Source organism: Phyllobates terribilis, unplaced genomic scaffold (assembly GCF_046119375.1).
Source record: "Phyllobates terribilis strain yellow unplaced genomic scaffold, ASM4611937v1 Scaffold_6__1_contigs__length_29720123, whole genome shotgun sequence".
NCBI classification, from domain to species: domain Eukaryota; kingdom Metazoa; phylum Chordata; class Amphibia; order Anura; family Dendrobatidae; genus Phyllobates; species Phyllobates terribilis.
Genome location: NW_027362766.1, coordinates 27,815,629 through 27,830,188, shown reverse-complemented (window position 1 = coordinate 27,830,188; position 14,560 = coordinate 27,815,629). Strand labels below are relative to the sequence as shown.

The 14,560-nt window shown below is 41.4% G+C and overlaps 1 protein-coding gene across 6 annotated transcripts in view; it reads right to left on the bottom strand.

Moving 5' to 3' along the window:
- The window catches only part of LOC141152761 (uncharacterized), a 486,446-nt gene that overhangs the window by 78,277 nt on the left and 393,609 nt on the right, over nt 1–14,560 (bottom strand). For all 6 annotated transcript variants that reach the window (XM_073637449.1, XM_073637450.1, XM_073637448.1 and 3 more), the window contains one exon: nt 1,945–2,037. In XM_073637449.1, the coding sequence (XP_073493550.1) occupies nt 1,945–2,013 (69 nt within the window). In that variant the 5' untranslated portion in view covers nt 2,014–2,037. The remainder of the gene's footprint in view (nt 1–1,944; nt 2,038–14,560) is intronic.

The following is a 14,560-nucleotide window of genomic DNA, read 5'->3' as shown; positions in this document are numbered from 1 at the left end:
ATTGAGGGGGGGTAGTTTGTAAAATGTTTTTCTTTTTATGGGGGGTCCTACTGTTCGGGCCAGGGCTGTGGAGTTGGAGTCGTGGAGTCGGTGTCCACTTTGGTGGAGTCGGAATCGGTATAAAATGGACAGACTCCAATTCCTAAAATATATAATAAATTGGGTACAGTAGTTCAATGCAGTTTGTAGGGAATATTTTTTTCATAAGAATTTGGTAAAGTTAGGAAATGTCCTATAAATATCTGTCCTATTCCTGATCTAAGGGTCTAGACTTTTAGCTGAGATGAATCTGTGCTACAGTAAATTTATCACTTAAACATGAGCCGTGTATGAGGGAGTTGGAGTCGTGGAGTCGGTGTCATGGAAATTGAGGAGTTGGAGTTGGAAGTTTGGCTTACCGACTCCACAGCCCTGGTTCTGGCACCTCAGGGGCTCTGCTAATGTGACATGGCACCGTCAAACCAGCCCAGCAAAATCTGAATTCCAATATAGTGCTCCTTCTCTTCTGAGGTTTGCACTGTGCCTCAAAAGTAGTTTTCGACTACATATATTGTATCTGTGTACTAAAGAGACATTGCACAACACATTTTGGGGTCCATTTTATCCTGTTACCCTTGTGAAAATAAAAAATTTGGGGCTAAAAACATTTTTGTGGGAACATTTTTTTTTTATTTTCACGGCTCTACGTTATAAAACTCAGTGAAGCACCTGGGGGTTCAAGGTGCTCACCACACATCTAGATTAGTTCCCTGAGGGGTCTAGTTTCCAGAATGGTTTCACTTGTGGAGGGGGTTTCCACTGTTTAGGCACATCAAGGGCTCTCCAAGAGCAACATGGCGTCTGCTAATTATTCCAGCAAATTTTACATTCAAAAAGTCAAATGCAGCTCCGTTAGTTCCAAGCCCTGCTGTGCGCCCAAACCGTGGTTTTCCCCCACATATAGGGTATCGGCGTACTCAAGAGTAATTGCACAAAAAATTGTATGGTACTATTTATCCTGTCACCCTTGTGAGTGTAAAAAAATTGGGTCTAAAGTAACATTTTTGTGAAAAAAAAGTGAAATGTTAATTTTTTTTCTTCCACATTCCATTAATTCCTGTGAACCACTTGAAGGGTTAATTAATAAACTTCTTGAATGTGGTTTGGAGCACCCTGAAGGGTGCAGTTTTTAGAATAGTGTCACTTTTGGGTATTCTCAGTCATATAGACCCCTCAAAGTCACTTCAAATAGGATGCGGTCCCATTAAAAAAATGGTTTTATTTTGTTGGAAAAATTAGAAATCGCTCAACTTTTAACCCTTATAACTTCCAAACAATGAAAAATAATGTGTTTCAAAAATTGTGCTGATGTAAAGTAGACATGTGGGAAATGTTATTTATTAACTATTTTCTGTAACATAGCTCTCTGATTTAAAAGCATAAAAACTAAGCTTGAAAATTGCAAAATTTTTAACCAAATTTCAGTTTTTTTCCCAAATAAATGCCAGTCATATCGAAGAAATTTTACCACTATCATGAACTACAATAGGTCCCGAAAAAAACAAACTCAGAACCAGGGGGATCTATTGAAGCGTTCCAGAGTTATTACCTCATAAAGTGACAGTGGTCAGAATTGTAAAAATTGGCCCGGTCAGGAAGGTGAAAACAGGCTTGGGGGTCTGAAGGGCTTAAAAGGGGCTATGTGAGAATAGAAAATGAAGGTTGCATTCATTAAGCAGTGCCCCGCTTGTCAGTGGGCCGTGTGTGGTATTGCATTTCAGTCCTATTGACGTGAATTCATGGCTCGTGCGATCTCAGACACGGCCGGTGGTGAGATCACTTGATTTCAAGGCTTTCATGGAGATGCAGCGATGGAAGTTGGTAGAAGGACGGCATTTTATTTTTCTGCTTTTGTGCCACTGGGTTTTCCTTGCTGTCACATGAATGAAGTAAAATGGACATTACCTGCAGAGATTCTTTCTTTTTCCCTTTCAGGGTCTTCCTTAATAGTGGTCTCTTCTTCAACTTTCTCATTGTCACGCTCTTTAATTGGACATCCTGTAAAAACACCGACATCATATATAGGAGGAAATGATAAAAACATGTGAAAAGAAACAGTCTCAGACAATGAGGCCGACACGTCACAAATCATCAACTAAAAGAGACTTCAACAGAATTCCCATGATGGACCTGGCCAACACAAGAGCAAAATGGCAGATGTCTGGTTATAGGGATTGAGCAGCGATAATTTATCAATCATGGGGAGTGACTAATGGGAAGGGCCCCATCGACACTTTTATCACAGTTATAGGACGGAACGCTCAGCATATATAGTATTGTAGAAGCGATCGTCCCCTAATGGGACTAGCAAATACAGAAAAGAAAAAGTTTAAATCATTCTTTTTCCCCCATTAAAATAAAGAAAGTAAAAATAACTAAATAAAAGTTTGGTATCATCACGTTCAGAAAAGTCAGATCTCTCAAAATATAACAATAATTAACCTGATCGGTGAACAACGTAAACAGAAAAAAATTCAAAACGCCAAAATTGGATTTTTTTAGTAGCTGAAATACACAAAAAATGCCGTAAAAAAGCAACCAAAACGTCATATCTATCCCAAAATAGTATAAAATAACAGATGGTCTCGCCCTGCCAAATATAAGTCATCACACAGCTCCATCAACCAAAAAATTTAAAACGTTACGGAGTCTGGGAAAACGGTGGATTTTTTTTTATACAAATTTCTGATTTTTTTCACTACATTAATAAAAAAATAACTGGACATGTTTAGTATCACCGTAATCGTGATATATACACACACACACACACACACACACACATATATATATATATACATACATACATACATATATATATATACAGTACAGACCAAAAGTTTGGACACACCTTCTCATTTAAAGATTTTTCGGTATTTTCATGACTATGAAAATTGTACATTCACACTGAAGGCATCAAAACTATGAATTACCACATGTGGAATTATATACTTAACAAAAAAGTGTGAAACAACTGAAAATATGTCTTATATTCTAGGTTCTTCACAGTAGCCACCTTTTGCTTTGATGACTGCTTTGCACACTCTTGGCATTCTCTTGATGAGCTTCAAGAGGTAGTCACCGGAAATGGTCTTCCAACAATCTTGAAGGAGTTCCCAGAGATGCTTAGCACTTGTTGGCCCTTTTGCCTTCACTCTGCGGTCCAGCTCACCCCAAACCATCTCGATTGGGTTCAGGTCTGGTGACTGTGGAGGCCAGGTCATCTGGCGTAGCTCCCCATCACTCTCCTTGGTCAAATAGCCCTTACACAGCCTGGTGGTGTGTTTGGGGTCATTGTCCTGTTGAAAAATAAATGATGGTCCAACTAAACGCAAACCGGATGGAATAGCATGCCGCTGCAAGATGCTGTGGTAGCCATGCTGGTTCAGTATGCCTTCAATTTTGAATAAATCCCCAACAGTGTCACCAGCAAAGCACCCCCACACCATCACACCTCCTCCTCCATGCTTCACGGTGGGAACCAGGCATGTAGAGTCCATCCATTCACCTTTTCTGCGTCGCACAAAGACACGGTGGTTGGAACCAAAGATCTCAAATTTGGACTCATCAGACCAAAGTACAGATTTCCACTGGTCTATTGTCCATTCCTTGTGTTCTTTAGCCCAAACAAGTCTCTTCTGCTTGTTGCCTGTCCTTAGCAGTGGTTTCCTAGCAGCTATTTTACCATGAAGGCCTGCTGCATAAAGTCTCCTCTTAACAGTTGTTGTAGAGATGTGTCTGCTGCTAGAACTCTGTGTGGCATTGACCTGGTCTCTAATCTGAGCTGATATTAACCTGCGATTTCTGAGACTGGTGACTCGGATAAACTTATCCTCAGAAGCAGAGGTGACTCTTGGTCTTCCTTTCCTGGGACGGTCCTCATCTGAGCCAGTTTCTTTGTAGCGCTTGATGGTTTTTGCAACTGCACTTGGGGACACTTTCAAAATTTTCCCAATTTTTCGCACTGACTGACCTTCATTTCTTAAAGTAACAATGGCCACTCGTTTTTCTTTACTTAGCTGCTTTTTTCTTGCCATAATACAAATTCTAACAGTCTATTCAGTAGGACTATCAGCTGTGTATCCACCAGACTTCTGCACAACACAACTGATCGTCCCAACCCCATTTATAAGGCAAGAAATCCCACTTATTAAACCTGACAGGGCACACCTGTGAAGCGAAAACCATTTCCGGTGACTACCTCTTGAAGCTCATCAAGAGAATGCCAAGAGTGTGCAAAGCAGTCATCAAAGCAAATAGTGGCTACTTTGAAGAACCTAGAATATAAGACATATTTTCAGTTGTTTCACACTTTTTTGTTAAGTATATAATTCCACATGTGGTAATTCATAGTTTTGATGCCTTCAGTGTGAATGTACAATTCTCATAGTCATGAATATACAGAGTAATCTTTAAATGAGAAGGTGTGTCCAAACTTTTGGTCTGTACTGTATATACACACACAACGTATTTTTCGGACTATAAGACGCGCCGGACCATAAGATGCACCTAGGTGTTAGAGGAGGGAAATAGAAAAAAAAATTGAAGCAAAAGATGTGGTCATGATACCCTATTAAGGGGAGGGGGTCTGCTGCTGACACTGTTACAGGGGTAATATCCCCAAATTCTGTTAATATCCCTCATACTGGTATATATGTCCCCCTCCTTCCCGTTATACGTGTCCCCCATCCTGGTATGCATGGCACCCACAGTCTACAAGTTCAGAGACACCTGCACAAATATGGCCTTTATGAAAGAGTCATCAGAAGAAAACCTCTCCAGTATCCTCACCATAAAATTCAGTGTCAGAAGTGCAAAAGAACATCAGAACAAGCCTAATGCATTTTGGACACAAGTCCTATGGACCGGTGAGGTAAAATCCACCTCTTGGGCCACAATAATCCAAGTAGGTATGTGTGGAGAAAAAAGGGCACAGAATTTCAGGAAAAGAACATCTCGTCAACCATTAAGAATGGGGGACGATCAATCATGCTGTGTGTTTGTGTTGCAGCCAATGGCACGGGGAACATTTCACGGGTAGAGGGAAGAATGGATTCAATGAAATTTTAACAAATTCTTGATGAAAACATAACACCATCTGTAAAAAAGTTGAAAAGAGAAAGGCTTCTAAACATGGAGAATGATCCTAAATACACGTCAAAATCCACAATAGACGACCTCAAAAGGCGCAAGCTGAAGGTCTTACAGTGACCCACACAGTCCCCTGATCTTCACATCATTGAAAATCTGTGGCAAGACCTCAAAATAGCAGAGCATGCAAGACGCCCCAGGAATCTCACAGAACTGGAAGAATTCTCCAAGGAAGAATAGATGAAAATACCTCAATCAAGAATTGAAAGATTTTTGTCTGGCTACAAAAAGCATTTACAAGCTGTGATACTTGCTGAAGTGGGGGGGGGCGCTACTAGCTACTAACCATGCAGGGTGGTCAAACTTTAGCAACAGCCCATTTTTCCTTTTTGTAATTTTTAAAATGAAAAAATGCCTAAAATACAAAGGAAATGTGTCATCTTTAACTTTAGACCTTTCAGAGATCATTTCATTTTCACATTGCGTAACTGTTCACAATAACAGTAATTTTGAATAGGGGTGCCCAAACTTTTATATGCCACTGTACCAGGATAAGGGATGTATTTCCAGGATGGGGCCCAGTATGACCGTCATACAGTGGGGAAAATAAGTATTTGATACACTGACAATTTTGCAAGATTTCCCACCTACAAAGAATGGAGAGGTCTGTAATTTTTACCGTAGGTCACTTCATCTGTGAGGGACAGAATCTTAAAAAAAATCCAGAAAATCACATTATATGATTTTTACATAATTCATTTGCATTTTATTGCATGAAATAAGTATTTGATACAATAGAAAAACAGAACTTAATATTTGGTACAATTTGCAATTACACAGGTCACACGTTTCTTGTAGTTCTTGACCATGACCATGTTTGCACACACTGCATCAGGGATTTTGGCCCCCTCCTCCATACGGATCTTCTCAAGATCTTTCAGGTTTTGGGGCTGTCGCTGGGCAACATTGAGTTTCAGCTCCCTCCAAAGATTTTCTTTTGGGTTTAGGTCTGGAGACTGGCTAGGCCACTTCAGGAACTTGAAATGCTTATTACGGAGCCACTCCTTAGCTGTCCTCGCTGTATGTTTTGGGTCATAGTCATGCTAGAAGACCCAGCCACGACCCATCTTTAATGCTTTTACTGAGGGAAGGAGGAAGTTGGTCAAAATCTTGCGACACATGACCCCATCCATTCTCCCTTCAATACGGTGCAATAGTCTTGCCCCTTTACTGAAAAATGCCCCCAAAGTATGATGTTTCCCCCACCATGCTTCGCGGTTGGGATGGTGCTCTTGGAGTTGTACTCATCCTACTTCTTCCTCCATACATGGCGAGTGGAGATGATACCAAAAAGTTCTATTTTGGTCTCATCTGACCACATGACCTTCTCCCATGCCTCCACTGGATCATCCAGATGGTCACTGGAGAACTTCAAATGGGCCTGGACATGTGCTGGTGTGAGCAGGGGGACCTTGCGTGCCCAGCAATATTTTAATCCATGACGGTGCAGCGTGTTACTAACGGTAATGTCTGTGATCCCAGCTCTTTTCAGGTCATTGACCAGGCCCTCCCATGTAGTTCTGGGCTGATTCCTGACCTTTCTCAGGTTTATCCTTACCCCATGAGGCAATATCTTGCATGGATCCCCAGACCGAGGAAGATTGACAGTCATCTTGAGTTTCTTCCATTTTCTAATAATTGTGCCAACAATTGTTGCCTTCTCACGAAGCTGCTTTCCTATTGTCCTGTAGCCCATCTCAGCCTTCTGCAGGTCTACAATTTTGTCCCTAGTGTCCTTAGACAGCTCTTTGGTCTTGGCCAAGGTGGAGAGGTTGGAGTGTGATTGATTGTGTGGACAGGTGTCTTTTATACAGGTAACAAGTTCAAACAGGTGCAATTAATACAGTTAATGAGTGCAGAGCAGGAGGGCTTCTCAAAGAAAAACTAACAAGTCTGTGAAAGCCTGAATTCTTGCTGGTTGGTAGGTGATCAAATACTTATTTCATGCAATAAAATGCAAATTAATTATGTAAAAATTATACAATGTGATTTTCGGGATTTTTTTTAGATTATGTCTCTCACAGGTGAAGTATACCTACAATAAAAATTACAGACCTCTCCATTCTGTGTAGGTGGGAAAACTTGCAAAATCGGCAGTGGATCAAATACTTATTAACCCCACTGTTAATACCAGGATGGGCTGAGGATGAGGGATAGATATATAAACACACACACACTAGGATGGGCCCAGGATGAGGGATAGATATATACACACACACACTAGGATGGGCCCAGGATGAGGGATAGATATATACACACACACACACACTAGGATGGGCCCAGGATGAGGGATAGATATATACACACACACACACACTAGGATGGGCCCAGGATGAGGGATAGATATATATATATACATACATACACACACATACATACATATATACACACACACACACACACACACACACACACACACACTAGGATGCGCCCAGGATGAGGGATGGATAAATACACACACACTCACTAGGATGGGACCAGGATGGGGGATACAGTTGTGCTCAAAAGTTTACATACACCGGCAGAATTTTTCCTTTCTTGGCCTTGTTTCAGAGAATATTAATGATAACAAAAACACTTTTTCTCCACTCATGGTCATTGGTTGGGTGAAGCCATTTATTGTCAAACTACTGTGTTTTCTCTTTTTAAATCTTAATGACAACCAAAAACATCCAAATGACCCTGATCAAAAGTTCACATAACCTGGTGATTTTGGCCTGATAACATGCACAAAATTTGACACAAATGGGTTTGAATGGCTACTAAAGGTAACATCCTCACCTGTGACCTGTTTGCATGTAATCAGTGTGTGTGCATAAAAGCTAAGTGAGTTTCTGGGATCCAGACAGACTCTTGCATCTTTCATCCAGCCACTGATGTTTCTGGATTGTGAGTCATGGGGAAAGCAAAAGTATTGTCAACGGATCTACGGGAAAAGGTAGTTGAACTGTATAACACAGGAAAGGGATACAAAAAAATATCCAAGGAATTGATAATGCCAGTCAGCAGCATTTAAACTGTGATTAACAAATGGAAAATCAGGGGCTCTGTAAAAACCAAACCACGGTCAGGTAGACCAACAAGGGTTTCGGCCACAACTGCCACGAAAATTGTTTGGGATACAAAGAAAAACCTACAAATAACATTAGCTGAAATTCAGGACTCTCTGAAAACTAGCGGTTTGGCTTGAAGAAAAATGGGCTGCATGGTCGAGTCGCCAGAATAAAACCATTACTGCGCAAATGCCATAAAGTATCTCGTCTACAATATGCCAAACAGCACAGAGACCAGCCTCAAAACTTCTGGAACAAGGTCATTTGGAGTGACGAGACCAAAATTTAACTTTTTGGCCACAACCATAAACGTTACATTTGGAGAGAGGTCAACGAGGCCTATGATGAAAGGAACACCATTCCTACAGTAAAGCACGGAGGTGGATCGCTGAAGTTTTGTGGATGTATGAGCTACATAGGCACAGGAAACTTGGTAAAAGTTGAAGGAAAGATGAATGCAACACAATATCAGCAAATCCTGGAGGCAAATTTGCACTCATCAGCCCGAAAGCTGCGCATGGGACGTACTTGGACGTTCCAACATGACAACGATCCAAAACACAAGACCAAGTCAACCTGTCATTGGCTACAGCAGAACAAAGAGAAGGTTCTGGAGTGGTCATCTCGGTCTCCTGACCTCAATATCATTGAGCAACTCTGGGGAGATCTCAAGCGCACAGTTCATGCTAGACAGCCCAGGAATTCACAGGAACTGGAGGCTTTTTGGCAAGAAGAATGGGCAGCTTTATTAAGTGAGAAAATAAAGAACCTCTTCCACAACTACAACAAAAGACTTCAAGCTGTCATTGATGTTAGAGGGGGCAATAAACGTCATTAAAAATTGGGGTATGTGAACTTTTGATCACAGTCATTTGGAAGTTTTTGGTTGTCATTAAGATTTAAAAAGAGAAAACACAGTACAGGGTGGGCCATTTATATGGATACACCTAAATTAAATGGGAATGGTTTGTGATATCAACTTCCTGTTTGTGGCATTTTAGTATATGGGAGGGGGAAAACTTTTCCAGATGGGTGGTGACCATGGCGGCCATTTTGAAGTTGGCCATTTTGGATCCAACTTTATTTTTTTCAATGGGAAGAGGGTCATGTGACACATCAAACTTATTGAGACGTTCATAACAAAAACAATGGTGTGATTGGTTTTAACATAACTTTATTCTTTCATGAGTTTTTTACAAGTTTATGACCACTTATAAAATGTGTTCAAAGTGCTGCCCATTGTGTTGGATTGTCAATGCAACCCTCTTCTCCCACTCTTGACACACTGATAGCAACACCGCAGAAGAAATGCCAGCACAGGCTTCCAGTATCCGTTGTTTCAGATGCTGAACATCTCGTATCTTGATTGTATGGTGTGGTATATGGGGTACAAAGATAGTGGGGCCATTCTTCATCAATGGAAACCTCAATGCCACTGGATAACTGAAATTGCTACATGATGATGTGTTGCCCTCTTTATGCACTGAAGATGGCACGTTCCCTGAGTTTTTCCAACAAGATGGTGCAGCTCCACATTATGGGTGTCAGGTCCGAGCATTCCTACAAGAATATTTTCCTGGAAAGTGGATTGGTCGTCGTGGGCCAGTTGAATGGCCACCAAGGACTCCCGATCTGACTCCCTTAGACTTTTATCTTTGGGGTCATCTGAAGGCAATTGTCTATGCTGTGAAGATACGAGATGTGCAGCATCTGAAAAACAACAGATACTGGAAGCCTGTGCTACCATTTCTTCTGCGGTGTTGCTATCAGTGTGTCAAGAGTGGGAGAAGAGGGTTGCATTGACAATCCAACACAATAGGCAACACTTTAGAGGTAGGTGGAAGGTCCTTAAAGATGATTTCAGGGAATTAGGCTGCAAGCTGAAAGGAAGGACCTCCAAGGTGGTATTCTCTGAAATACTACCGGTACCACGTGCCACGCCAGAGAGGCAACGGGAGATTAGGGAGATAAATAAGTGGCTCAAGAACTGGTGTAGGAAGGAAGGATTTGGGTTCCTGGAGAACTGGGCCGACTTCTCAGTTGGCTACAGACTCTACGCTAGGGACCGGCTGCACCTCAATGGGGAGGGTGCAGCTGTGCTGGGGGAGAAAATGGCTAGAAGATTGGAGGAGTGTTTAAACTAGGGATTGGGGGGAGAGTATTCATTTTATAGGTGGGGAAGATAGTGCAGAGAGTGAAATGGGCACAAATAAAGAAATTGGGGGTGGCTTTAGAACAGTCAATAAAGTAAGAAGGAATAGAGGTACAGAGAGATACATAAAATGCATGTACACTAATGCCAGAAGCCTCACCAACAAAATGGAGGAATTACAATTAATTTTGTTGGAAAATAATTATGACATGGTGGGGATATCTGAGATGTGGCTGGACGAGAGCCATGACTGGGCAGTTAATTTACAGGGCTATAGTCTGTTCAGAAATGACCGTACAAACAAGCAAGGGGGGGGGGTGTGTTTATATGTAAAATCATCCTTAAAACCCGTCTTGCGGGAGGATATATGTGAATCTAATGAAAATGTAGAGTCTCTATGGGTGGAGATAAGGGGAGGGGGAAAAAATAATAAATTACTGATAGGAGTTTGTTATAAGTCTCCAAAAATAATGGAAGTAGCGGAGAATATCCTCGTAAAGCAAATAGATGAAGCAGCGACTCAAGGAGAAGTCATTATTATGGGGGACTTCAACTACCCTGAAATACATTGGGGGACAGAAACATGTAGTTCAAGCAAAGGTAATAGGTTTTTGACAACTATGAGAGACAATTACCTTTCACAACTGGTTCAGGACCCAACAAGAAGGGGGGCACTGCTAGACCTAATATTAACCAACAGGCCAGACCGCATATCAAATATATGAGTTGGGGGTCACTTGGGTAATAGTGATCACAAAATAATACATTTTCATGTAACCTTTAATAAGATGTGTAGTAGAGGGGTTACAAGGACACTAAACTTCAGGAAGGCAAATTTCCAACGGTTGAGAGATGATCTTAGTGCAATAAACTGGGACGATATCCTGAGACATAAAGCTACACAAAGCAAATGGGAGACATTTATTAGCATCCTGAATAGAACCTGTGCACAATATATATACCCTATGGGAATAAACATGCTAGAAATAGGAGGAAAAAGCCAATATGCTAAATGATTTTTTTTCAACAGTATTTACACAAGAAAATCGCATGACGGAAAACATGATCAGTGATGACAAAAATTCTCCATTAAATGTCACTTGCTTCACCCAGCAGGAAGTACGGCGGCGTCTAAAAATCACTAAAGTTGACAAATCCCCGGGCCCGGATGAGATACACCCACGAGTACTGCAGGAATTAAGTAACGTCATAGATAGACCATTATTTTTAATCTTTAAAGATTCCATAATAACAGGGTCTGTACCACAGGACTGGCGTATAGCAAATGTGGTGCCAATATTCAAAAAGGGGACAAAAACCGAACTTGGAAATTATAGGCCGGTAAGCTTAACCTCTACTGTGGGTAAAATCCTGGAGGGTTTCCTAAGAGATGCTATACTAGAGTATCTGAAGAAGAAGAACCTCATGACCCAATATCAACATGGGTTTACGAAGGACCGTTCCTGTAAAACTAATCTGATCAGTTTTTATGAGGAGACAAGTTCCGGACCAAGGAAAAGCAGTGGATGTTGTGTATATGGACTTTTCAAAAGCTTTTGATACGGTTCCACACAAAAGGTTGATACATAAAATGAGAACAATGGGGATAGGGGAAAATATATGTATGTGGGTTAAGAACTGGCTCAGTGATAGGAAACAAAGTGTGGTTATTAATGGAACACACTCAGACTGGGTCTCAGTTAACAGTGGGGTACCACAGGGGTCAGTATTGGGCCCCCTTCTTTTTAACATATTTATTAATGACCTTGTAGGGGGCATACAGAGTAGTATTTCAATATTTGCAGATGACACTAAACTCTGCAGGGTAATCAATACAGAGGACGACAATTTTATATTACAGGGGGATCTATGTAAACTAGAAGCTTGGGCTGATAAATGGCAAATGAGCTTTAATGGGGATAAATGTAAGGTAATGCACTTGGGCAGGGGAAATAAAATGTATAATTATATGCTTAATTGTAAAACACTGGGCAAAACTGTGACTGAAAAAGACCTGGGTGTATTGGTGGACGACAAGCTCACGTTTAGTGGCCAGTGTCAGGCAGCTGCTGCAAAGGCAAATAAAATAATGGGTGCATTGAAAGAGGCATAGATGCTCATGAGGAGAACATCATTTTACCTCTATACAAGTCACTAGTGCGACCACACTTAGAATACTGTGTACAGTTCTGGTCTCCGGTGTATAAGAAAGACATAGCTGAACTAGAGCGGGTGCAGAGAAGAGCAACCAAGGTTATTAGAGGACTGGGGGGTCTGCAATACCAAGACAGGTTATTAGAGGACTGGGGGGTCTGCAATACCAAGACAGGTTATTACACTTGGGGTTATTTACTGTGGAAAAACGAAGGCTTAGGGGTGATCTTATTACTATGTACAAGTATATGAGGGGACAGTACAAAGACCTTTCTACTGATCTTTTTACTCTGAGGCCTGAGACGGGGACAAGGGGGCATCTTCTACGTCTGGAGGAAAGAAGGTTTAATCATAATCACAGACGGGGATTCTTTACTGTAAGAGCAGTGAGACTATGGAGCTCTCTGCCGCATGATGTTGTAATGAGTGATTCACTCCTAAAATTTAAGAAGGGCCTGGATGACTTTCTTGAAAAGTATAATATTACAGGTTATAAATACTAGATTCCTTGATAGGGCGTTGATCCAGGGAACTAGTCTGATTGTCGTATGGAGTCGGGAAGGAATTTTTTTCCCCAATGTGGAGCTTAGTGTTTGCCACATGGGTTTTTTTTGCCTTTCTCTGGATCAACAAGTTAGGCTATGGGTTGAACTAGATGGACTTAGTCTTCCTTCAACCTTAAAAACTATGTTACTATGTTACTTTGAACACATTTTAGAAGTGGTCATAAACTTGTAAAAAACTCCTGTAAGAATAAACTTACGTTAAAACCAAGCACACCATTGTTTTTCTTATGAAATTCTCACTAAGTTTGATGTGTCACATGACCCTCTTCCCATTGAAAAAAATAAAGTTGGATCCAAAATGGCCGACTTCAAAATGGCCACCATAGTCACCACCCATCTGGAAAAGTTTTCCCCCTTCCATATACTAATGTGCCACAAACAGGAAGTTGATATCACCAACCATTCCCATTTAATTTAGGTGTATCCATATAAATGGCCCACCCTGTAGTTTGATAATAAATGGCTTCACCCAACCAATAACCATGAGCAGAGAAAAAAGCCGGGGTACAACTGTGTGTGTGTTTCATTGTAGCCATTTGGTAAATTCTAAAACCTTCATTTTTTTTCTCAGTAAAGTCCACTCCGCACCCCATCTTGTCTGAAAAAAAACAGAAATGTAGAAATTTTTGCAAATTTATTAAAAAAGAAAAACTGAAATATCGCATGGTCATAAGTATTCAGACCCTTTACTCAGTATTGAGTAGAAGCCCCCTTTTGAGCTAGTACAGTCATGAGTCTTCTTGGGAATGATGCAACAAGTTTTTCACACCTGGATTTGGGTGTCCTCTGCCATTCTTCCTTGCAGATCCTCTCCAGTTCCATCAGGTTGGATGGTGAACGTTGGTGGACAGCCATTTTCAGGTCTCTCCAGAGATTAGGTCAGGGCGCTGGCTGGGCCAGTCAAGAATGGTCACAGAGTTGTTCTGAAGCCACTCCTTTGTTATTTTAGCTGTGTGCTTAGGGTCATTGTCTTGTTGGAAGGTGAACCTTCGGCCAAGTCTGAGGTCCAGAGCACTCTGGAAGAGGTTTTCATCCAGGATATCTCAGTACTTGGCCGCATTCATGTTTCCTTCAATTGCAAACAGCGGTCCTGTCCCTGCAGCTGAAAAATACCCCCACAACATGATGCTGCCACCACCATGTTTCACTGTTGGGATTGTATTGGGCAGGTGATGAGCAGTGCCTGGTTTTCTCCACACATACCTCTTAGAATTATCACCAAAAAGTTCTATCTTCGTCTCATCAGACCAGAGAATCTTATTTCTCATAGTCTGGGAGTCCTTCATGTGTTTCTGAGCAAACTCTATGCGGGCTTTCATATGTCTTGCACTGAGGAGAGGCTTCCGTCGGGCCACTATGCCATAAAGGCCCGACTGGTGGAGGACTGCAGTGATAGTTGACTTTGTGGAACTTTCTCCCATCTCCCTACTGCATCTCTGGATCTCAGC